The sequence below is a fragment of the Bacillus rossius genome (genome assembly GCF_032445375.1).
Source record: "Bacillus rossius redtenbacheri isolate Brsri chromosome 9 unlocalized genomic scaffold, Brsri_v3 Brsri_v3_scf9_2, whole genome shotgun sequence".
Taxonomy (NCBI): Eukaryota; Metazoa; Arthropoda; class Insecta; order Phasmatodea; family Bacillidae; genus Bacillus; species Bacillus rossius.
In genome coordinates this window covers 20,022,180-20,049,591 of record NW_026962013.1, presented here as the reverse complement: position 1 = coordinate 20,049,591, position 27,412 = coordinate 20,022,180, and the positions used below count along the sequence as shown (strand labels likewise).

General features: G+C 35.9%; 1 protein-coding gene across 3 annotated transcripts in view; it reads left to right on the top strand.

Annotated features, from left to right (window-relative positions):
- The window catches only part of LOC134543346 (spermatogenesis-associated protein 13), a 250,784-nt gene that overhangs the window by 163,677 nt on the left and 59,695 nt on the right, over window positions 1-27,412 (top strand). For all 3 annotated transcript variants that reach the window (XM_063388318.1, XM_063388320.1, XM_063388319.1), the window contains exon 2: window positions 27,259-27,373. In XM_063388318.1, coding sequence (XP_063244388.1) covers window positions 27,259-27,373 — 115 coding nt within the window. The remainder of the gene's footprint in view (window positions 1-27,258; window positions 27,374-27,412) is intronic.

Below are 27,412 nucleotides of genomic sequence, written 5' to 3'. Positions count from 1 at the left end.
ATTTTAACTCACACTCTTTTAATATCTAACATTTATTACAAAATAACTTTACCATCGACTAGTCTGCTTTTTACTAGTCTATATTTCTATACAATTATTTTACAGAGGGATTGTAAGTTTGTTAGCAGGAAAGTAACAAAAAAATTGCCAGACTAGTTATACAAATTATATTTCACTATTATGAAATTACATAATTCATGCTGAACGAACAACATAAGAACACATAATTTTTTTCGTTACCGAGGTTAGATGTTACTGCACGTACTGCACGTGTTAATGACACGAAACTACAGTAAACTCGTGGAATGACATCATGTCAGTGTTAAGAAGACTGCACGTATCCGCTCTACCACTCTGGTTCTGGGGTAGAGCGCCTGCCTTGTGATTTGTAGGACCCGGGTTCGCGCCCCGGCTCCTCCAAGGCGGATTGCCCAGACAAAATGGTGGCATTTTCTCTGGTAGGAATACAATCCCTTGTAACAAGTCAGACTACCAAAGAAACGGTAGGTGGAACAGAAAAAAACCTTCCAGGTGGCTTCCAAATGGGGAGCCCGTTTCTTTTCTTAGGCTCCCCATGCGGTGGCCATTCCGGGGGTTTCTCCGGGGGAACGGAATTTTGCAAAAATATTTTTTTTCGTTTTTTTAGTTTTGTAGCGTTTTAGTTTTTAGTAACTGTAGCATTATCATTCCAACATGTTATAAATAAAGCTCAAACAAAAATTTAAAACATTAAAATTTTTTTGCTTTTGTACAAAAATATTTTAGTTAAGTGTGCATCAGTTAGTGAGTGGTTGTGTGTTCAACCATTTATCGGTATATATTTTCTTGAAGTATTATTGACGTTTAGATTCTAGTCAGAAATCTTTGTTTTGTAGTATTTTAGCAATTTTTGACGAAAACATATTTATAGGCGCATGAATTTTATTCTTAAAAATATTTTTTCTGTAAAACCACATAGGCTAGTTTTCAATCAGGAATATCGTCTTTAACACACGCTTTATATATATATTTATATATATATATATATATAATGTGTGTGTGTAACAGTATAAATCCAGATGTTAATAAGATATTCTATTTATTTCAACATGAGCAAAGCCTTTGATACTTTCCAACATAATCTTATGATTAAAAAATTGTCAAGCAATGCGTGGTAAATATGTTTTAATTATCTTACAAATAGACGCTTTGCAGACAAATTTGCAAATGCAATTTCATGGTATTAAGTGTTCCGCAAAGTAGTAGTTTAGCTGATGAAAAATATATATATAATTGGGAAATATGTTTGTGAAACTATTCAGTAAGATATATCAGCTGTCCGGATCTGATTTTCAAGTTAACAAACGTCTCTGAATTACGATAGAATTTATTGTATAACCTTTAGTCAAAAAAACTAATTTAATTAATCAGAATTATCACATAGTAAGTAATGACATTAAATGTGGTGTCCTCTTTCAAGATCTTAGAGTTACATTGAATGCCAAGATTTTTTTCACCAACATGTAGATAATACTATTAGCAACACATGAAGATCTTTAGGTCTTATTAAATTTAAAACTTTCTCTGCATCAAAAGATTTTAATTAGAAAAGAATTGAAAGACTGCAGGAAAAGTTCTTAAATTAATATTCAAATATTTCAGGCATTTAAATTATTTTGAATATGCTACATTCCTATATAACCTATTTGCATTTTCTTTTTATTAGACGTTCAATCAGTGATGCACTTTTTATTATAAACATTTTATTACCATTTTTGTTGGTTCAGACATAATGACTCGGTTTGGATTAAGAATTCCAACTTGGAATTACAGAATTAGTGACACTTAAAAAACAAATAGTATCTATAAAATGTGAAAAAAAAATATAACTCCTTTTGAATAATCTACAAATATTTATTGGTAAAACTTTTGTAATCTACATATTTTGTATACACGATTTTAGTTTCGGTTTAAAATTTTTGTGAAAACCAAAGTAAAAAATTGGTTAACTGAACTTTATCTATCAGTGTGTTGTGTTGTTTCCTGTTTTGTCGTATTGATGTGTATCAGTTTTTTTTATGTCAATTAGATCTGACAGTTTTAATGAAGCCAGATAATATGCTACGCATAGTAATATTTTTTATATTCTAATATATTTTATTATAGTATTATTTTTGAAAGGCTGCAAGCTACAGCACACAAAAATATTTCCCTTGCATTTTAGCATCTTAAAAACACATTTTGTAGACTTTAAATAATTTATTATAGACATTAAAAACCTTAACATCTGAACATAAAAAAATCCTTGAATATTTGCTTTGGATTTGCACTCATTAAATAATGATCTACAATTACTTCAATTATCCCAGCTAGTTACATTACAATTTTACGAGTAAGGCCGTTCTCCTCATTCCGTAGAATGTATAAGAAATTTTGGCAGAATGGAATACTAGGTACCACATGTATTTTTTTTATATAAAATTTTTGGAAACATTTCTTTCTTCTCGTCCGCGATCTGGATATGATTTGTTATTGCAACTATCACCGTCCGAAGCGCTATCTGTACTTATTAAAGTTAACCTGATAAACATTTAGAGAGTTGACAGCGCTACCTACCGAGTATTCTATACACTACACTACTGTACTCATTCCATGGAGGGTGTAAGAAAATATGGCAGAATTCCGTCTCGTCCTTTGGACTTATGGTACTTTTCGCCTTTTTCGGAATACTGACATTATGGTAGTCTTCCGTCGCCCCAGTGCCACACTGCAATGGCGTATGTTCAAATAATTGGACTGAATCCCTCCTTCATCAGCAAATCGACCCACCGGTGTTTACGGCCTTGTTTATCTTGCGGAAGAGCTTTTCTTCTCCTTTTTATTTTTAAATTTTCCTTCCGTTACTAAAGCTAAAAAAAGGGGGGGTGGACTATTTGGTTTCAAGTCGTTTGGTTGCGGTGGTAAGGGGGGGGGGGGACTAGTTTTCTTATTTAGATCACAAACCACGCCCGTATTCGAGTCACCGCCATTGAAAAATGACTGCTCCACTCTTGATCGGAGGTCACGGGCTGCCTCTACACCCAAAGTCGCGCGAACGCGAATAAATGAATAAGTTTCTAAAGCTTAATTTACGACTATGTGAGCAATTCTTTCAGTACTCGCCAGAGATGTGTAACATCTAACCTCGGTAACGAGCAAATTCATGTGCCCTCATGTTGCAAATAAACTTATAATATGCGCTACTTGCGTTATTGCGTTTATTGCGTGGTTTATAAACTCGGCCTTAGAAAAACCGCATGACAATGCGTCGCGCTGTTCAATGCCGAGCGTGGTTAAGGGGCCTCCCTAGTAAAAATGTTTAGCGCGGTGGGCCACTGGCCACGTGCTACGGCCAGTGGTTGGGCGGGGCGATATAACTGAGACTGTCGCCTGCGCCGAGGTGGAGGGGGGAGAGGGCGTTTCAGCGAGGGGGGGGCGGAATAATGGGAGGGTTGTCATTGTGTGGAGTCCATTTGCTACTTATACCTGCGTTATCTGCGAACAAGATCGTGGCAAGAAAGATGACTGTTTTTCCCTTTCGCTACATTCAACCAAAAGATAATGTTCTCATATTGCCTTGCTTGCTTCCTGACAGTGTTTATTAACTTGAAACATTAAATTAGTGTTGCGATCCAGTCCATATCCATGAAATGCAAACAATCGTCAATTCTGTTTAAAACAGGTATTTTTATTTTAATTAACGTTCTACATAATTAAGAGATTTACATACATTACAAAAAATGCTGTCACCAACAATCGATGTGTTAGCTTGTGTTTTCAGGGGGGAAAAAATGCAAAAATTATATCATTAAAAAAATTTCCAACATTATACTTTCGAACTGACATTTGTGTGATGAATGGTTTTGCACGAACAGTTATGCTTTCATTCATAAAAGTATTCCGCACCGCGACGAGAAATCACGCCCTACTAATAATTGAGTAATAAAACTGGGAATAAAATGATGAAAATAATATTAATTATTTTTAATCTTAGACACAAATCAACTTTTTAAATCGCAATAACGACAAATAAATTTTTAACTTACTTCCTGAATAAAAAGTGCATGTCAAACTTACTTTTAAATTCTGTAAAGAAAAAAAATGTCAGGAACAAACAAGTGTTCCCACCAACGACACATCGTCAACTTTGTATTCTAGGGTTCACGTCGTATTTAGTTACACTAAATATTACTGCATATTATTATTTTCTGGCTCTTATTACACGTTTAGCATTTTATTTTATTTTTGCATATTTTTTTAATGACTTTAACGTTGCATAATATGATGAATAAGTATACACGAATGAACTGGAATCACGTTTCGAGTTACATACAGACTGTTCACTACGAGCAGTGTTAATTTCTTAGCTGTTGCAACAGCGGCCTACAGGTGGATTCAGACTGCAGGCTTAGTCAGTCACGCTGAATCCACCTGAGTTCAGATTTTATCGAAGACAAGTGCGGGTGGTATGGAAGAACTCAGTGTGCACTGACTGTTGTGCTCAAGGTGTCAGTGAAATGTATAGCTGGAATCACGGGCGAAAATTTGTAGGATTCCCATGAGGCCCACGGGATAACGTGAAGATTTTGCAAATGCAAGCGGGGCCCCCTCAGACGGACTTTTTTATTTCAGGGAGGTTCGGGCCACCCTGAGATTCTCCCCTCCTCCCGGAATCTACGCATGCAGCTGGAATTAATTTTTAGCCAAGTACGTCATTTGGTGCTGTATTTAGGCTGTCAAAGAAGATACGAAATATGGCTGCTTTGATAATTGACGATAACTCCTTTTTATTGTGGAATAGTACTTACCCATCTACAAATAAATCCCTAAATATACCACCACTACTGTTGGGGATTTTCTATACAAACTATCAAAATAATTTTGGTTTCGTCACTGTCACTAGCTATTATTGTATCATACGAAAACATGTATGTTTTGTGTATTAATTTACGGTATTCATCTCTGTCAAAAAAATATATTTTTCGATAATAGAGTGTAAGCAAGGTAGAATACAATGGCTAATTTTAAAATAAAAATGGAATAAAGTATTTTTTGCTTGCAGTAGTTCAAATTTTTGAATTAATTTAGTTGTTTGTTTAAAAAACCCTTCTAAAATCAAAGAAACTACCTACTTCCTTAATAGATAAATAGTGCTTTAAGATCACACGCTTTCATAAATATTTAAACGCCAACATTTAAAATGTAGATTTCACATAATGATAAAATCTTATCTATTTTCATGGTCACGCCTAATGGAAATAATACACAACAATTCGTCATATATGTTTTTTATGCTTTTAATAACTACTCTACACATGAGCAAATTTCAATATACATAAAACTGAGGAACTCTGCATTACATTTTTAATCTGTGTACGACACTAACAGAAATTGAAGCATAAAACAACATTTTAATTTTTTAATTAATAAGTATTTCATCAACGTGAGCTTTGCTTTCATCTCAATGAAGCCACTCTACATAGAGGAAGTGCACATGTATTCAGTCTTAACATTAGACCCTCCGGATCACAGAGTAAACGAATGAATGGAATTCATAACATTACGCAGGGTTTTATGACATATTTTCCCTTCTACTCAATCGCAACATCTCACTTAGCGCGTAAAATGGTTTCAGTAAACATAACATAAAAAATATTCCCCCCATGTACAGTAGAGGAAACTAAAATGTTTGGAACACTGTAAACTAATTGTATTGTCATTTCTGTAGTCGCTCGAAGTGGCAAACTATGTATCTTTGTTCAATAAAACGAAATATTAAAACAAACAAACAATAACATTACGTTCAGACAATTCGTTACGTGAAGTGAATGTAATAAAATACACAAGACAGTTACACACACCATTACCAAAACACAATCCCATAAAAATCAAAATATTACATGTCGACTTAAAATTATTATTATTCACCATGATAATTTCTTGCGGGTAGCCAGTAACAAAGGGACACAATTTTTATTCATTTAATTAACTTTGACAAAACTTGTAAAACCTGGCATGAGCAAAGTAAGCTGATTCACAATTTTATTTTGCGTCAAAATATTAAACATCAACTAGTAATGAATTAAGAGTATGCTTCGCTTGGTAGAACACCGAATATAGTCATCTCCAGGTATTAAACTGAATTTTGAAAGAGGGACTCAAGTTTCTGAAGAAGTTGTTAACTTTCCTGATGATCCATCGACAGTTCGTAAACGGTCTCATCGTCGGGATGTCGAGCTTGGGACCTTTTTCCTCACCATAGTCCCGTGGTCTGTTCTACCATTCGCACAGCTATCCCAACCTATACAAATAGCCGAGTGATACTACTCCCGTTGCTTCTATCATGGAGCTCGCCCGCAGTCGTACTTCCCTATCCAGCCTGCGTAATACACGCGTCCTACCTGCTAGCCGCCAAGAACGCGTCCATTTGTGAAAAAGCCTCACCCGCCAACAATACTAACTCATTAATTATAATATGCAAAACATAAAAACATTACATATGCGATAAAACAAAATTTGCTGCTGTCATAAGCCGAAGAAAAAGAATCAATTTGAAATATAACACAGACAGATAAATCTAAAATGGAGTTATCGATAGTAATGTTTTAATAAACAGAATAATATATGTCGTATTACACTAAATGCGTGTTCTTACTGACAACCGAATTTAAAAATAAATTAAATTACTTTTTTTGTTTTTAAACCATAACCGCATAGAAGAAACAATACTTTTGATACAATTTTTTGCATAACTATACGACAGGACTAAAAGTACATTGTACGTAATAAGTATTTGCTTATAGGAATTAATGCTGCAGAATATACGAATAGATTCAAATGCATAGAATTTAATATATTGTCAAATTTATTTGGAAATATGCATGTAACAAAAGATTGAATTTGAAATGAATTATCTGTTTTTAACTACAAATATAATTTTATCATATCTCACTTTCATTCAAACTTAAGAGTGTCATTTTCAACAACAAAATAGCCACAACTACACTTAAAAATATTTTAACTTGATACTTATATTGTATAACTTTTGATGAAATTAAATGTTAAGAGGTTCATTTAAGTTTGTAAGGAAACATAAATACAACGTTCAAAATAAATAACAAAAATTTTGTGTAGTTAGGAGCTCCGCGTCATGCAAATAAAGGAAAGTTAAACTTTTCAGTATACGGCTGCAATAATTATAGAGGAAAATGTTATTTATTCTTTACTTTTAATTCCCGTTTGGAGAAAATAAATCGAAAAGTACTATACCGAAAGTATAAAGTTGAAGTTCAATATCGCTTGTCAAGTAAGTTCAAGAACAAAATTAAAAAAAAGAAAATTTGTTTTCTTGAATCTACTTTTTTCAGAAAAGTATACATACATACAATATTATCTTTAAAAGATTTGTGCAATGGGAGTGCATGACTTGATGTAAGTTTTTGGACATACGCCATTGCTAAGAACTTTTTCTGTTGAAGAAAAACTAATAAATAAAATAAATAAATAAAAATAAAAATACTCAAAAAAAGATACAAAAAACACACAAAATTAAGCAAACAATTGCTGTTGTCAACAAGGATATGAACACCACAAAATATTCCGAAACAGGAATATGGTCAGCAAACAAAGAAAAAACAAAGAAAAATGTACTAAGAGAACGAAAAAATCCCCACAAATGATGACAACACAAAAATATTGAAACCCAAAAAATAATTCAGCACAACAGTTGAAGCGAGACAAAAAACATGACAAAACGAAAAAACAAACAAATACAATAGTTTTACCTAAACAGAAACAAGCGACGTTTCGGGAACTGCTATCTGCTCCCGTCCTCAGGCAGAGACGCACATGGTACGGAAACACAGGTGCGACTCTAGTACATTTTTCTTTGTTTTTTCTTTGTTTGCTGACCATATTCCTGTTTCGGAATATTTTGTGGTGTTCATATCCTTGTTGACAACAGCAATTGTTTGCTTAATTTTGTGTGTTTTTTGTATCTTTTTTTGAGTATTTTTATTTTTATTTATTTATTTTATTTATTAGTTTTTCTTCAACAGAAAAAGTTCTTAGCAATGGCGTATGTCCAAAAACTTACATCAAGTCACATACAATATTATTATATTATAAAAATAAATTTTTTTAGTCCTTAAGTATAAATTACTGAAATATTTTTTAGTTAATTAATTTTTTCATGCGAAGAAATATTTAATTGTTAAAATCACGAGAACATAATTTATTATATTTATGTATTCCAAAAGCTTATGTTAAAGATCGACTATATGCTATTCAATTTGCCCAAAATTTTACTGAAATAGGAGAGCATTACAAAAACACAATTTAACTAATGTAGGTATTATAACAATAAGTTATGTTCATAAACTATATTAATGGGAAACAAATATTTATCATTTAATTATATGCAACTATTTTCCTTTGAGGTAAAAATTGAGGTATATTTAATGTAATAAGTAAATCATCTCATAAAATTTACTGAAACTAATATTCTTCATTGTCCGTCATATTATGATTCCAAACAGTTTAAATCAACTGAAACATGAAATAAAATAGTAAGGTTAACCATGAGGTGTGGAAGAAATTAGAGATTACTTTGTAAAATGTTTTAAAAATTTCTCATGAAATATTGTGATTATTATGTTCGTACATAATGTAAAAAAAAATTCAATACATGAAATTCAACACATACTTTGTATTGCAAGTTATTAAACATATATTTTAAAAACACATGTGCGTATCTAAGTCGAATTGTTATGTAATACATGAACATTACCGATACAACTTCCCTTACAAATAACTTTCACCCAAAGATAAGGCCGCGGACAAATTAGGTATACACACTGGTCGCACGAGGAGCTGAAATAAGTAATATAAGAAAGCAGGCCGGAGTAATTCTTTTCAAGCCAAAGCTAAAAGTAATGGATGTTGTTTGTCTAAAGCAGGCAGTGAAATGTCATACAAGTTTACAGAATAGCCATATAAGATCTTTGACGCTTCTAATCCCGTCAGTGGACTGTACGCGAAGAACCAACTGCATCATGGCCCGCCGCCAGTTTTATACTTACGTATGAATACACTTGTAAACGTTGGTTTGTATACTTATGTATGTTGCCGACATCGATAGGTATTCTTTGGCAGCTCCATGTGGATTCATTCGAACACGTTTGCGCTAAACACGGCATATTTTTACATGAGAGTGACATCGCGCACTGAAAAAAGTTGCAGGTCTGTAACGCAACAGTGATACAAATATTACATAGTTCGACCATTTTCTGGAGCACGACATTCACTTTGGGTAATGCTAAGCTACTTGATAGGTACCCTTTACCCGCTTTAAAAGTGATAACTTTAAAAAAAAGTGTACATGAAAGCAGACTCAGCCATATGTTTATTGCTGTTGTATTTGTCATAAACCTACCCTACGTTCAATACGGCCTGTAAGTAAAACCATGTTTTTTTTACTTGTGTACAAGCTGTGGTTGTAAAGCGAATTTATATTCTTAGTTAACTAACGTCTATATTTGGAATAAGGCTACCTTAATTTTTTTCTAGATTGCTATATTGTTATATATATAAGTATTACTTAAACGGAAATATCTGGTAATAAAAATAAATGAAAAAAGCATGAAAGGTTAAGGATTATTTTTTTTCAACAACAAATAATTTATGGTTTAACTGCTTTGTGTACTATATAAAAACATAACAAGCTTTCAAAATTTCAAAATTTCTTTGATTATCCGTTATAGTTATGTTTGGTTTTAACTCATAAATATTTAAGTTGATTGCCAACGTCACGAATGTACAATAATTTATTTCACACCGCTCCGGGTTGCAGGTAAAGTAACAGGCGTGCAATTTGATCAGAAACGCGTTCTACTTATTCAGGCCCTTTAATTGGGCGTGACGGACCATGTGCCAAATATGTAACAATTATAAGTAGGTGAAGTATAAAAAAATAAAGAACTTGAATGCAAAATAATGCATATAACAAAAATAATTTGCAAGGTTCTTTCGTGGATGTTGTAATGTGTGGGCAATATTTACTTAATTTTGGTTTTTGGATAAATTAATTGTGGTTTAAATTTTTTTAATAATTTTGTATAATTGCTGTAAAAAATATATTTCCTGCCCTTATTAATTAATTGAGCTGTAGAAATAAGTTTATCTGAAAATTTACGTCATCTTTATTAAACATTGCCACTAATTATACTTTTTAACTTCAAAATGGTTTTTGAATTTTGTAATTAATAACGTACCATCCATAACTACATATGTGAGCGATCGGTCACTGACCTCATCTTCAATCCTCCTCGTGATTCCTGCGCCAGGAGGAACATTTACATAATTCTGACTAGCTTATTTAATATAGAACTTCCCTAGTTTTTATTTTTTTATATATCATCCCATGAACATTTTTAAAACAGTGCAGGCAATCAGATATCTATCTAACCATAAAGCATAGCAAAATGACATTTAGTTTTCAAAATACGATTTTTCTTTTAATTTAAAATACATTTTATATAAAACCTACATTTTTAAGTATCAAAACTTTTGTAAATAATTAATTTGGTTAATACCAGTATAAAATTTTTCCCCGGCATTGTAAGATGTGTAAAATTATTTTGGAAAACTAAAATAATTTAAAAAAATATTGGGTGGTATAATAATTGTTTCTTGAATTTTTATTAAAAATAAAAGGAAAAACAATGAAGTGTATTTTCATGTTAAAAATTAAATATAAATTTTGTCGAATTAGCTAGCGAGACTGTAAAGCCACCAATAAATAGTTTGTAGGACAACTTTCAATGTGTTGATTGATTAGTTTCAATACTTTATTTCGTAATACATGATCTAGTATGGTAAGCTTTAGGATATTTGTAGTTTAAACAAAAGCAATGTTTTAGAGATACACGAATATAGTCACAGAGTAAGTCGAGCACATGGTACTGTGGCGAGGCACATTAAAAGCAATTCTGAGAATTTCTTTCGGTCACGGGATTATCTTTTACCGGTGCCGGTTGTGGGTTGTCTCCCTCTCACGCACGCACGCACACACAGGTAGCCTGCCTCCCCTCCGGCCACGTGTTCCTCCACCCGGCTACCTGAGCTGTGTGGCCTGCGAGCTGGCTTCGCCGAGCGGCAGCACGAGACGGTGGAAAACTTTCAGGATTTGCGGAAATTGTGGAAAAGATATCTCGGAATTCAAAGCGATGACTATATGTTTTAAATACATGAATTTCTTCAGAAAAAAATTATCTTTTTTTCTAGACTTGTACTTTTTTTCTGTCATTCTCCTAAGCAGTATAAAATGGCCCCAAAGTTGGACAAGTTGGTGATTTTTTATTTCATATTTTGATAGAAAAAAACAAAAATGTAAAATTATACAGACAATTCGTGTATTATCTTCTCGTGGGTGAAAAATTTTCAGATTCGTAGTGTCGATTAATAAAGTCCCATCATTATTTTAAAAACATAGTGTTCCGCTAACTTCTGATGCTACTAGGGAGGCCCCTTAAGTATTCGCTTTTGAGTTACTTTCTCCACCGGCCGTTAGAATTTGTCGCCTGAACTGTAAACGTTGATGTCCACCATCATGCGTAGATAGCAGCACGAAACAAAAGGAAATTTTAAACTGTATAATGAAATGGCTCCGATTACATTTAAATTAAAAAAACATACTAAACCCCGGTTTTGGACCTGATTTTCGAATGGGAATTTTATTAAAATACTGTAAATCTTGTTAGAATTCACTAAAAAGTTAATAGCCTACTATAAAGTTTCTGCTCACTTTAGATGACTACAAATTATAACAAGGTATTAAAGCGTACATGTACTGTAATAAAGTTTTCATTTTTTATCATCTATGTGAATTCGTGTTCATTAATTTCCTAATAAACGTAATCAATTAAATTTTGTTTTAAGGAAAAAATAAAAGGGTATATGCCTGCCTAGTATAAAATAATCATTCTAATGGACTGAGCTATGTATTTAAACATGTAAAATGTTTCAATTTAAATTTCCTTAATACCAGTGCCTAGGTTTGAACCACGTCTAAAATTACGTCTCGATCTTACCAACCGCGCGGTCTACCACGGAATAGACCACGTATTATCAATAGTGTAATGCCAGTTTACGTACTTTATTAAAATTCTTTTTAATATGACTATTTTAAATTACTAAACATATTCCGAGGTGGTTTCACTATCACGAACGTTTCATTTGGCACATCAATACATTTGGTATGTACCCTGAAGTTTGAACTTGAGTTTTAACAACCACAGTGTTATTATGTTACTAAACATCTGAACGAATAAATAGAAACCCCACAGTCCAGTGATCTTGTAACAACTGACTGGCGTAATCAATCTGTTATACCGTCTAGAGTATGAGCTTGCCAAACATTTGACGGACGGATACAGTTTTACGCATCATCTGATTGAGCTGCAGGTCACGTGATCGGCTATTGTAAATCCAGCCTCGCTGCTGAAATAGTCACTGGTTCCGCCAGCTGGGACTGACGTTCACCAATATGTGTGAAATGCCAGAGTTCGAGGAATAAATTATTCATAGTATCCGTGCAGCAACTATGTATCATAAGAGCCATCTTCCACGTAGCAGAACTACGCAGGAAGCTAAATTTAACATGATAAAACGAGACAAAATTTGTCCAAGAGGAATATGTTTCTATTTCAAAACTGTTTTTTATAGGTAGAGATGTGCAAAATATCGTACGTAGGTCCTACACTTGAAATGAACCCTCTTTGGACCATGCACAGAAAACAATTTTCTGTACTTGTACAAAAAATATTATTTTGGAAACCATTTGCCAAAAAAAAATAGTTCGTAATACTAAAATTAAGATATTGTAACTTTGTACAAAATATGGCTATGGTAATTTTTGCATATAAGAAATATGTTTACCTAATAAGTATTTATTAAGAAAAACCATTTTAATTGATGTTTCATTCGAATATTTTTATATCATGAAAAAGATATCGAATATTCAACAATTTGACTTTATTCTGGTGTGTCGTGCTTATTATATACGCAGTTAATACTGGAAAGATATTCAGGGAACTTTAAACTTTAGGAGGTAGTGGGACAACAAAAAAGCATAATTTCCGGGGTAATAATCTGAACCCAGTGTTACTGCGAACACTATTTTGTAGTGACACAGTTGTTTTCATGTAAATGTACAAAATTTACAATTTATCTGTTAAGTTTACATTGATATTTCAGTTCCATTTACAAAAAAAAATTGCAGTGTACGTTAATTTAAGATGATTGCCAGATATTTTTGTAATCAGTAGTGTTTTCCTTAAGTGTTAAGTGATGACATTTGGCAGCACAGAGAAACTGTAGAAGTGGCTGTACATATCGTCGAGGCTAACAGTAGGATGGTTGGTTGTTTTAGCAGTGTCGGGGGGAGGGGAGTGGGGACGTGGGTTACGCCTGTCGGGATTAATTATCTCGGATGGGTGCGGAGTATCGAATTAGCGACTTCCCTTGGGCTAAAACATTTCCCCTGGCCTCCCGCCGCGCCGCGCCTGATTAAACTCGTTGTACATGTGTGCGTGCGTGTGTGTGGATGGTTGGGGGGGGGGAGGGTGCGACTTCCGCTTTCTCTACCCCCTCCTACTTTCCCCGATAGACCCCCTTCCCCTCCTAGTCATAGTTCAAGGACTCGTGCAAACTTGTGTCCAGCGGGTGGCAACTCAAATAGCCCGATACGCGCCCAAGTAGTGTTTAACATCGACTCGATAGATAGCGCTACGATAGCTAGCTAGGTCTTTTTCAAAATCCATTTAGCGCGTTAATACTTATAATTAAATAATAAATAGTAGTTAAAACAAATTATTATTTAATATTATTGTTTAAATGTGTTTTTGAGGTAATGTTTTACTGCCTGATCAATTCTAACTGAAGAAGATTAAATTAGTGGGTATAATATAGTCCTTAATGTAAAGAAGAACATTTTTATAACGAACCCCTTATATCGAGCATCCTGGCAGTAAACAAAACAAGTCTTGGGGCTTTTATTATTATTATTATTATTATTATTACTCTAAGTGAGACTGATAGTTGTATAGTGCCTCCATTAAAACATAACACAAACCGTTGACGATCGTTTTTTTTTCTCAATACATTCTATCGTCACGCACTTTGGTTCATGTTACTTCATTTGTAGATTCACAGATGGCAGTGTAGTCGGCGATGGCGGGTGCAGGAAAAAAAAAACAACGTAGAGGTTGCAGTCTTCCAGATAAAAGGTCGCGGTCTTTGCTCGCGTCGGGTTGAAGCATCGCGTGACTTGCGTCACGCCTAGCTCCAGTCGCCACCACGAGCCGTCTTCCGTCCACAGTAGGGACAGTCGGCTATCGGAGTCGACCTGTCCTTTCACTCACGGTCTGTGTTGATAGTTTCAGTGTAAACAGAATTTTAAAAATCATTACAAGGTGTCTAGAGGTTACAAAAGTCAGGAAAGTCACTACACGGAATTTTTTTTTTGTAAATGACACATATTTGTAAATTGGTACATTTACATGTAAACAACTGTATAACAAAACAGTGTTCGCAGTAATACTGGGTTCGAATTCTTGTCCGGGCATTTATGCTATGTGTTGTAATAGTACCACCAATAGATAGTTTTTTGTAAACCGTTCCCTGAATAGCTTTCCAGTATTAACTGTGAAAATTAATACCCATGATTAAAAAATAAAAGCCAGTTATTGAATATTCAATTATCTTTCCCATGGTTTAAATATATATATTTGTATTAAACATCAATCAATATTCAACAATTTTCGTAATTGTGACTTATTATAATTTATTTTCTTGTAGTATTGCAAATTATTTTTTGTCAACTTGTTTCCACAGGAATCTTTTTTAAAAGTACAAAAAATGTTCATTTGAAAACATGTAACATAACTGTAACTCTTGAAAAAATGTTTTTCATTTGTAATTTCTTACTGTGGTACGTTTAGTAATAATTTCTTGGGTAAAAAAAGTGTGCATGACTAAGCTGCCAATTGGCGTGTAAAGCGTTTATTAAAAAAGTGTTACCTAATTTAATTAAATTAGTTTTTTTTTTGTTGGGGTTATTTTTAGTTAAAAGTAGAGTCATGAAACAGATAGATGCTTGTGACTGGCCAGTTTAAATACTAAAGATCAAAAAATTAGGCCTTACGTCTTTTGAGCACGTTTCGCCGTTTAATTTCTTATATATTTTTATACTGTGCAAAAGACAGACTTGTTCTTTAGATGACAGGGGTTATGATCTTTCAAGTGAAATGAGTTGCGCATCTTTAATGTTTACGTTTACTATTTAAAAAAAAAAAATGGGTTTGGCCTACAGGCGCACGTAGATTTCGAAGTTCATATTTATTATGGAGCATATTATATACCATGGCGTATTGCTTAACTGAGCCATCTTTTAATTTAACCGAGTAATAATTTGTATAGTATGAAGAGTCAAAGTTAACCGATAAAGTAGACCACAAGAAGAGACAGAAAAAAATTCGTGGATTCATTTCGCGATAGGCTAAACTTCAAATACGTATACATTTTAACTGATTTTATTATTGGCTCACTGTTTATCTAAACGTCGCGTCGCTGGGCCGATGAGAAACTCTCAACTATAGAAGTATGCAATCACAGACAACACAGCTGAGACGGCTCACAAGCCAACTGCAACCAACGAATGGGCGTTTTCGAACCCACAATTTTTTTTAGTCCCTACGCATAAGTTGTGCAAATAAATATTTTTCGCAAAAAATATGTGGCATGTTTGACTTTATTTTTTAATTTTTACCATTGCATTGTTAAGGTTATTCATGATTCTGTAACAAAAATTAGAATATAATATATGTAAATTTGTAAGTAGTTACAGTATCTAACAATTTCGGTGCAGGTTGAGAATTTTAAAGCTTTTGAAAATAATACCTATAACTCGAAATTAAGAGACACATTTTAACCAAGTTTTTATTAACTCGGTTTCATGTCTGTCTGTTTGTCTATTCGGTACAAATTTTGCAAACGATTTTAAACTAACTTCCCAATGAGCTAGAAACTGGAAACCTTGAACATAAATCAGAACTGAATGACAATGCAATATTAACTCTCTTTGTTGTCTGTCTATGTGTTTGTTTGTCTGTTCGGTACACATTTGTTTTGTTTTGTTTAGCAATGCCTACTGATTCATGGCGTTAGGCTACGAATCGAACAGTATAGCGTTGCGGGATGCATAACGCAGCACTCCACAGGCGTTGCCTTTTCAGCGCTTAGGATGGTCGGAATAACTTCATTAACATGATGCAACATTTGACCTAAATATTTTGTAAATTCTCCAGCTTATTTGATGCTCTTTATAATTGTTTTAATACATTTAACCTTATATTTCACAACCTGAGAAGAAACAAATCTATGTATTTTCTCTGCGTTAAGATTTTTCAAAAAAAAATCTCTGAATTTTTCAATTAATTTCAGACATACTACCCGATACAACTACAACCTCCACCACCATAAGTGAGTCATATATTAAAAATTGGTAACTAAGGAAAATCTGTCATTGATTTTTTTTTTTAATTTTGGTATGAAAATATAGATGTAATTTTTCTTGCTTCTTTATTAATTTTTTCAGACAAACAACATTTAAACAGATTGATATATTATTATTAGGTAGAACAATTTTACACTTCAGATATTATCGGGTGAAGAGAAACTGAAATACACCTGCAATTTGCCACACGTCTCTGTCATATTATCATCAAGATGTTTTTCGTTAAATATTACAAGTATTTTCACAGCTATTATAAATTCACAATCACAAATTTTCAGGACAATGTACAATGGGGTTATAAATATGTTTTGAGCCGGAAAAAAATTATTTTATTTTTAGTCCATTATAAAAACGTGATATATTAAAAAATAATAATTATTTTACGTTTAAAACCGTTATTACTGTACCCATTTACCATTATAAACTTTAACACTGAGTTCTAGGACATGGTGTTAAATCATGACAGAACTATCGTAAACGTAACACAATATTCTAGAACATAAAAAACCGTGCCAACATATAAGATACCTGCTTGACATTCTTGTCCGCAGAAACTGAAGATTTGTTTGTAAGAAAGAGCTGGTTGATCTGAAAGCAGGCTCTCAAGTTGTTGGTCATTTTATTAAGGGGGATTAGGCTTCTACATCTGGCAATTTCAAAAATTTTGATACCACCTGCAATAAAGCTCCCGTGCTAAACTTTTTGGTTTGACATGGCACAGGCTACTTATCTCTGGCTACTTAGTTGAAATCAACACTTGCGAACTGGCGTCTCATCACGACAGTTGTAGTCACCTGCGTGAAACTATCAGTTATTTCCTCGTGGCGCTTATACAGCCTTTGTTAGTATGTGGTAGCAACGAGGTATATAATATCTGGGTGATATGATTTATGCCCTGGCATGTTCAAACAAAAAAATTCGGGATAAATAGTTCAAAATTATAATCACATAGCAGAAAGATGAGGGAAAATAATCCAAGATGGCGTGGCGCCCCGGGGGGCGTTCAGAAGCTGGCCAGACCCCGCTCGCACGTGGCTGATAGTACTGTAGTACGGGAGCGAGCAGCTAGCCCAAGGGGTGGGGGGAGGAGGGTGTAGTGGCAGGGCTGGCAATATCGACCAGGCGGCCCGGCCACGTGCTACGGTAGGGGCTTGCACACGCGGCGCAGCAAGTTTCAGTCATGCGCGCTCCCAACCATTGTTTGTTGTGTGTGTGTAAAAATACCGGACCCTCTCGAGAACTTTAATAAGTACTTACTTGTTAATCTTAATGATACCGCATTAGAAGTTCTCATCCGTGCGAAGCCGGGGCGTATTGCTAGTATTTATATAATCACGTAATTCCATCCCTAATAGTGTTAAAAATAGCGTAGATGATGCTTTTTTTTTTGTAAGAACGGAAGCACTTAACTTATCTTGTGTTGACGTTTCAGCAGACAAAAGTTATGAATTGATCGCGGACCGCGAAAGCCACGCGCCTGCGCTTGCCTGACGCGAACAAACGTTCGCGTGGCGAGTGTACTTGGTGGTCCACGTGTTTGCGCACGCGCCGTTATAGCGGCTCGCCCGGTCGCCTTGCAGCCCCCCCCCCCCCCCCCCCCGTCATCTTCACCGCCCCCTCCCTTCGCTCTCCTCATCTGTGCCCACGGTGCCTGCACAATCCCCGTGGTGAAGGGCATGCTTGTCACTGCCTTTGTCGCGGAAACTGTCTCAAATTTGACAGTCCTCAATAAGCGGTATCATTCTTCCATTGTTGTAGCATCAGCAGTGTTCGCGAACAAACATCACGTGTTGCTTTGCAAGTGACAGGGTTGTTACATTGGTACCCCTGATGCTACTTTTCGAGAAGTGTCCAATTTGAAACAATTAAAAAAAAAAATTCTTACGTCATTGCTGATTTTCTCTGTATGTCATTGAGAAACCCTCAAGAACTGACAAAGAATTGAATGAACAAAAACTACACAAATCAAGCCAGAATCGGCCGATGTCGAAAGTTAAATGCATAGACAGCACTGAGAATTCCGTGGAATAAATATATCACGGTACAGATAAACACAGTATGCTTCCTGAGACAAACCAGTTGCTACGTTTCGGTAACTGACATGTGCTCCCGTCATCAGGCTCAAACAGACCGACGATTTACCGTTCTTGAGGGTTTGTATGTACCAACACAAGCCACTTTGTCAAATAAACTATTTTTGATGCTGCAACGAAATTATTTCGAAGGAACTTGTACCTGAAAATCCTAGATTGCGTGCCTATGCATCGTTTGATTTTAGCGCGGTATTCCAAGACGTTCGGGTAAGTTACCGGATAAGCACTGCCTTGATGGGGCACAGCCGTAACCTGACTCGCGGACCGTATTCCAGAACGTGTCCAAACCGAATCCCAGTAAGAGAACAAATGGGCAACCGTTTTAATAAACGGTTCTGCGGACGTTTCGCAAACATCGATACATCTGTTACGGAAAAAATCATGGAGATGCACGAATTAAAATGGCGTTATTCGAATTTTTTCAAGTACTTTTTAAGTTGCGATTATTTCTTGTGATGCATTAAGGTGTGCAAATATATATTCCAGGATAGTTTCGCTATCATATAGTTTCATTTGGCACACCAACACGCTTGGTACGTCCTCCGATGATCACAAAAGTGACTATATACTAATTAATGGCGCCAGACGCGGGTTCGCCATCTGGACGAAAACAACCAAAACGTAAGCTCTGAGCATGCATGTAATTTGGGCAACAGATAGGAAACAACTAAGACACCAAAATCCGTTCCCTTTAAATGTAAGGGACTGGCCGTGACCTATCGCGCAACAGGAACACGGTTAGGGTACAGGTGAAGCATATTCAACACCTGAACCCTTGTGTTTATGTCTTGGAATACCGGCCTAAGTTGTGTGTTCTGTATCGAGGCACTTATGAACCCATACGACTGATGTTTCGTGTTGGCTGGGGGAAAAAAAAAGGGGGGGGGGGATGGGGGCCTGCTCCTGGTTCTCCCGTTGGATCCGCCACTGCTTTAGAGAGCTGTAGAGTTCCAGACAAGTTACACGGCTCAGACTGTGATCCGAGCCACGACTAACCAGGGTGTGTTCACCACGGGGGGCAGTTCATAGAGATGTGAGCGGGAAAATTTGCCGAACAACAAAATTTTTCTTTCTGTAAATTTTCTGGAAAAAATATAACCATGCATTTTACAGGATTTTTTTTTCTAATCCCAACATAAATTCACATAGTTTTTAAGATATGATGATAAACTAAGATAATAGTACAATATTTCTCTGTTGTAGGTAGCCTCTAGACGTGCATAGGTTTTTGTATGCATTCATAATTGATTACGTACCTTTTATGCCACTTTTTATTAAAATTTTATCTTACTATTGTACTACTGTACAGGTAAAAAAACTTAGGAAAATAACTGTGGAGTATGATTGTATATTAATATAACATTTTCTCTTTCTTAACCACTTAATGGCTCACTTCTTTCATTTGGTTGTGTTTGTAAAAAAAAAGGGCATATAAAGTTTATTTATGTTTCTGTGAAAGTCTAATTTAGAAAATTTCTGGTAAATTACTGGAAAATTTTCTCAAAAAAAAAATTCCGTAGCATACAGCCGTGTTATAGACGAGGTGGGTTGAAGCCAAGATATGTGGTTGATGCAGCTGATCTAGGCGCCGCCATTTTGGAAAGACGAAATGGCCGGTCGTCGCCAGGCAACGCGGCGGGTGGCGCTCGCGACGGGAATTGTCGAGCGAATGCGCGGGTGTCGTCCTCGTCTTCGGCCCGCGAGACGGTGCGCGTTTTCATATCTTCAGGCGGGCACGTGACGGCATTTGACTCTTTGAAGAGCCCGGAGGTGGGAACGGTGATGGGGGGGGGGGATGGTTAGGATAAAGGTATGGCGGTCTGGTTGAGGAGAATGATGAAATGGGAAGGTGGTAGGAAACGAAAAGCGGAAGGTCAATCCTGTGTTTTCTTGATAGGGGAGGTAGGAACGTCGGCCGATGGGATTGCTCTCAACCCCTTCCTCCTCAAATTGCAACATACTTATGGTTGTATGTAAATGAATATAACCAAAACTTTTGGCGCAAATTTTTCTGCTTGCTCATGCAAGATGTAAAGAACCAGGGAAAACTGAAGAGAAAAAAAAACTCAAATTGCATTAGAACTTATATTTTTAAAAAAATCAAGGACTGTTCATGGAAACTTATGTTAGGCCAGATAATTTTTTTTTAACGAAATGCTTAAAATAAGGCTGATCCTGTGTAATTAATCCATTAACTGTGTCATGCATAAAGTTCAGTTTTTGCTCGTTGCAATGCTGGTGTGCCGAGTATTTTTGAGCAGATACTTTTTTTTTGCCACGTGACGCATTAATTCCATCTGTGATGAGTCATGGAATTGAAGAATACGTAAATACGTTGTGACCAAAGCTGTACGCAAAAGGGTTGGGGGGATGGGGGACCAATCCCCCCTCCCCGAAATTCTCAAAAATCTATTTAAAAATATATATTCTTTCCTTTGCAGCGCGAAATCTTAAATTATATAACGAAACTGCTCCGATTAAAGCGAAAAAGACTTTAAAAATACTAATCCCGGCTTAAGACCTGATTTTCCTCAAGGAATTTATTTAGAATACTGCCCATCTTGTTGAAATTCACTAAACATTTAATACTATAACTTTTTCCTTTGTCTGTGTGAAATGTGGTGGGTGGACGCGAGTCACGCGTAGTTTCCGCATCCACCACTAGAATTCGTTGCCGGATCAGTTACATAAACTATCGATTAATTAGATTTTCAGAGTGAAATTACTACAAAATGAAACTGCTCCGATAAAAGTAAAAAAAAAAACCTTGAAAAAATACTAATTCCCGGCTTTCAACCCGATTTTCGACAAGAAATTTTATTAAAATACTGCTGATCTTATTAAAATTTACTAAACAAGTTTCCCTTTGGCTTTGTAAACTTTGGTTCGCGCCATTCACGAAATTACTTCTACCAAAAGCCGTATACCGAGAGCTAAGATGTTTTACAGTAAAAACTACTGTTTACAGTATTTTCAATTAAAATTTTCTACGCTAACACTCGCCAAATTAAAATGCTGAATAGCTCAGTTGCACTACAGAGCATTTTCATCGGGGCTTGTTTGATAAGAAAATACTTCCTCCCTATCCCAATTAGACTACGTACTTTACTTTTTCTCCTTGTTTGTTTTTGTTCAGAGAACGGAAGGGTGTCCACAAATGTATTGATGTTGCTGAGGCCGGCTTGCACAGTCATGACTGGAGGCAAAGTAAATTATTTCTCCATTTGATTAACCTGCAAAGATTTTTGCTTAGATTTTACTTTCCTGGCTGTGCAAGCAGCCCTAAAGACTTGGCAAGGAAAAGAGGAGGCGGGGATTTAGAACAGACAGTTTCTCAAGCCACCTACAATTTTATTTTATTTTTTCTAATTTGACAAGAGGCTAAATTAAATTTTATGTATACACGCATGTGCTTCTAGTTGTAATCAGTGACAAACTAATGGTTTCATGTTTGAAGGTCTGAAAAAACTGCGAAAAGAAAAAGCGCATGAAACTGCACATAAAAAAAATCGTTCTCAATGTAAAACTATATTATGTTATTTAATTTTTTTCCCTAACTGTCCAATGACGACTTAAAATAATGTGCGCCGAAGAAATTATTAGTCAAATATACCATTGTGCTAGATTATGATCAGTGAACCATCGCATGGTATCTGTACTAAATATTTGTTTGAGAAATAAGTTTAATTTCTAACAAATTTACTACATTTGTGTGGTAAAATATTCCGTACAGTTAATAGGCTAAAAAAATTTATTGCCATTACATTGGTAGTAACATTACGAAGGAAAAAAAACAGAGGATATTTAGGACACGATATGATAAAAAGAAACCATGATTTATTTTCTTTCGTGTTTCGTTGTACTTCCCGGTTCCTGGTAGGGAAACTACCAGAACGCCATAATGCAGTCTCGCATTTTTCAAAAATGTTAAAATGTCTGCCTTTCCGTGCCGGCGCCGAGTTCGACTGGAGCGCGGCGCGCGGCGGTGAATTATTAAACGTGTTTCCGGTGTGCCCTGGCGTGGGTTAGGGGGTGTCGGGCGAAAGGGGGAGGGGGATTGTGTGAAAGGAGGGACTGGTAGAGCATACTAGCATACTCAGTGCTGTCATTGAATATCAATACTGCTTAATAAATAATTATATATTAATTGATGCTATTGGATTTTTGCGTTCTTGTTACACACTTATGAATAAAAAAAACGCGAACTTGACAAACAGGAATGCGGTTTTGTAACTCTTTTAATGTACAATAAACGGGTCGCAAGTCAATATATGATGTGTGTTTGTATAGTCAAAATGTGTATAAACTCTGAATGAGGAAACTAGGGATTGTTTCGCTAGCATGTGGAGTAGCAGTCTTGCAATTTTTTCTAGAGCTAACATTTTATTTAGCTGGTATAATGATGGGAGAGTGAAGAAAAGCGTATACAATTTTTTTTTAGTCTTCTGCCCTTGTAGTTTAACATTTTGGGGTCCGTATAGTGAGGTATGTGTTTGTGTCAGTGAGGCGGGATGGTAAGTGCGACGCTCGCTGGTGCTTCTAACGCGGTGTCGCCTCTAAGCGCAAGGCTCTGAACTAGCGAGCAGTCTTCTCGTCGCGCATAGGGCAACTATGAAATTTGAGCGATAAACTTAACATTATATGGAGGAGAACTGAATGTAAAGGTGTAATGCAAGCCCCTTGGATGCTTACATGCCTAAAATTAGTCTGTAAACACGTGTTTTGGCAGTTTTCACTCTTGTAAAAAAGGCAATTTATAAACTAAACACGGAAACAGAACTACTACTCCGCCGTAATTGTACTTTTAAAAGCTTTTCGTTAACAGACACCTCTCCAATATCTTGTGCATATTCAAATCGCGTGGTTTCTTATGAAGCGCTGCACACCGCACGTATGCCCCTGTGTGTGTGTGTGTGTGGGGGGGGGGGGGGGTCAATTAGAGGGGGAGAGAGGAACCAAATACACCATCTTGATTTCAACGGTTTTAGACCATAACCAATTTTCTATAGTTTGACATTCAAAATATGGCTTCGTTTAAGCATAGCACATAATTTAATGCGATTCCTGAAGTTAATACGTAGCGACTGGCTGCTACAAATAGTTTCCCCTGCGAAGTAATTTGTGTTTAGTATGTAGTTCATGTGCACTATTTTCAGGCTCTATAATATAAATATCTAATGTGTGATCTTTGCCTAAACGAAGGAAATGTTTTACATAAAACAAAAAAATATATATAATGGCATGAAAACTGTTGAAACCAAAACGGCTTCTTGGTGTTAACACACATTACTTGGACATAACTCGAACCCAGGTTATTTGGTAGTACAATTTCACGGACTACAGCTTCAAGGAATGGGAAGTTCTTTTACGGTATCTGGACTTATCTACAATAACTTGAAGGCAAATTTAGACAGATAATGTGGATATGCGTTACATTTTTTCGACAACTGTCTTATTTTGATGAAAACATGGCATGAAGCAGCGTTGTCATATGTTGATGCAAGTTTACTTTTTTTTTCAAAAGAAAATTCCCTACGGCAGTTTTTACTCCGGATGAAATTAATAATTTTTTATTGATGGTATGTGCATTGAAAAATATTTTAATTTTCGAAGACGTAGTTAGAATTATGTTAAAATGTGTTTTATTTTTAAATTTTGAATATTACAAAGCAGGAACATGACAATTTGTTCTGGACTTTTAGACGTTTTGCATTATAAGCTTCTAGCCGTGGGCAATGGAATAGGAAATGTTAATAGCCAATCGTGGTTACGTGTATTTTAAGTTTGCTGCAGCCGATGTATCTCGAAAATTAGCATGTTGCAAATTCGAGCACCTACTAAAGTAAGCGTTAAATTTCACAATGCAGTAAGAGTTTTGTTAACGACTGTCGCTTTTATAACTGCTTGCTTTTGAATTAGCGTTTATTAACGCCTCTGTTTACGTCACGCGGAGGCATCAAACACCGCCCGTCTAATGTCAAAGCAAACAGCAGACATGAGCCAACGAACGTGTCGACGGAGTGAGTCAAAACACTGCGGTGACATTTTCCACAGTACAGCCGGTGACATTTCGTAACCCAATAATTAGCGTCGTGGAAAGGGGGGAAACTTTCAGGAACATTTTTGCTTCTCCAGACAATATGTATTTAGATTTCAGGCAGAGATACATTCGACACTCGTTGTTTACCATCGACTTGTGCACTTTCGACATCGGAATTGTGGGGGAACTTGAAAATGTTGAGTTTTCAAAGCAAGTTTCTCATTTAGTTAGAGGTATGTAAAACCTGGATGCAAAAATGGCTGAACTAATTTTTTTATGGCATTTTTGAAGCTTTATCTGTAGGAATGGTAACGTGCTTTTGCATTTTTTTTATACCTTCTGCGTCTCCGTGGCAACGGCCATTGCATCGGTTGCTTGCATATCGAGTTGGGTTTATCGATTAGTTAATACGAGGTATTCCCGAAAATCAGCACCCAAAGGTGGTTTAGCTCGGGCAACGCCGGGTACTTCAGCTAGTTTAGTGTAAAGGCTGGTAACTTTTACAAAACGTCGGTCATCAGTTCCTTCATTTAGTCCACTTCCTAGCGAATCCTACTGTATGATTATAATCGGGTACTTGAACTGTAATTTCTACTGTATCAGAAATATGACCTAATGAGTACCTAGTTTTCGTTTTTTTGTGTAATTTATGGTGGAGTCTTTACTTAGATCATTTGTAGGCCTATGTATATCTATATTTCGTATGTTTATTTGTGGGATTCGACCGGATGTGTATGTGCATTATCAATATAAACTGCCCCGGTAAATGCTCGAGCATATAAATGAATTCCCCCCTCCCTTTCTGAAGAGTAGTGGAACGATAAAAAATAACTTAATTTAGCAATTTAGGCTATTTTTCGGAAAACAAATGTGTAACTTAACCTGTAATTCCAAACTCTGCTGTTTTTCATCGCAAAGCTGTTGGAAATGCATATTTTGCGTCTTGCTTTTAGATAAATTGTGAATATAGAAAGATTATTGTATTCTGCTTACGAAGCTATCATTGGATTACGATTTTCCAAGAGAACTGGCAAAATCAACTAATGTAAACAATGACAAGTTTAATTTTTTTTCTAATAAAACAGCACCTAAACATACGCACGCGCATTTGTTTAAATTATTTAGTGCGAAATTGAAATTTGACGTAGTCAGATTTTATTTACTAGCTATAGTGGTTCTCAAACAAGTAGTACATTTAAAATCATACAAATATTTCTGAGAAATTATGTTATAGTTATAATAATCAACGCATCACAGATATGTACTGATGGTCAACTCAAGGCTGGTTTACAGACAGCACAGAGACTACGGGCAGTACTGAACTCTTCACTGTTCTAGAAAAACTTGTAAGGTCGTATAAAAAAACGTAGTAATTAAGTATTAACAAAAGAGTTGTATATCAGTAGTGACGTAATATAATAGAGTAACTATATTTAGTTTCATATCTGGATACATTTTTCTTTGGAGCACCACATGGCAAATCTGGAAATCTTCTAGAGCCACCAATCCGTTCTCGCGCACGCCTCAAGGACCACTGGCAAAATATCACAGTTGCAAGGTGCATTGACGTACGAAGTGTTAAAAGAGATTTTACAATCACTCTCAGAAATGGATCAGCTGCGTCTGCCAAGACAAACGAATTTTTTTGCCTATCCTATTTTCAAACGATCTGTTTAATGTTCGGGGAAAAAATACTAGCTACAATTATGCGATCTGATGATGTAGTTGGACAGTAAATGAAAGTCGTCGAAAATCTGCGAGACAAGTGATGACAGCGATCCTGGTGACATGCACTTATGTAGTTGTAAACAATGTTGTCAGTAAGAGAGTCGAGTTTTTATTTCACTTTTAATGCTTAAATGGGTTATAAACAAATGCATTGGACGTGTATGGAATTTTGGCTACAAATAATTGTCATTCTTTATGGCTTCTACTACAATATTTGGTGAAGTGTAAGCTTCCCGAATTCCAGCCGACAATCCATAGAGGTGGCAATGAGTAGAAGCATGCATACACAAATTTAAATTTCGCACGTATGCTTACAGTTCACGCCGCTAGGATCGCTGTAATAATGTCTCTCATGCCTCGCCCATGTCAACGGGCCTGAGTTTCCTATATTGACTTCTACGATATTTGGTACGGTCTGTGTCGCTGTTACTCTATGTTCATGCCACTCTTGGAGTGGGTGTTCGGTAATCAGTTGTTTAGCAAAACCGTAGCTGTATAAACGCTAATGCTAGAAGCTTGAAAGGCATTAGTGTAAAAATGCAATTCTGTGGTGAGTATTTTCAAACAAAGGTGTAACAACAAATCAACAGTAATAAGCGTTTAAATTTCAGTGAAACTGAAAAAAAATTAAAAACTGTTTTACTAGGTAGGAGGGCCGTTCTAGTTTTGAGCTCATTTATTGACGTGGCAGAGATTTTACACACAAGCTCCCTGAAACGTGTTAAGCAATAGCGAGTGTTCTTGTTACCCTCTGCGGTGGGCGCGCCGCCTGCACTGTCCTGCACCGCGCTCGTTTTGTGTTGCAGCGGTGTATTTCCATGGAGACGGCAAGGTGGCGGCGGCAGCCCGCGTCCCTCTGCTCCACCCAGTCCGGGACTACGCCCTGCGTCCCCAGAGGCTGCTCATACAGCCCCCGCTACAGTGAGTACCCGCGCCCTGGGCGGTCGCGTCTCTGTCGCA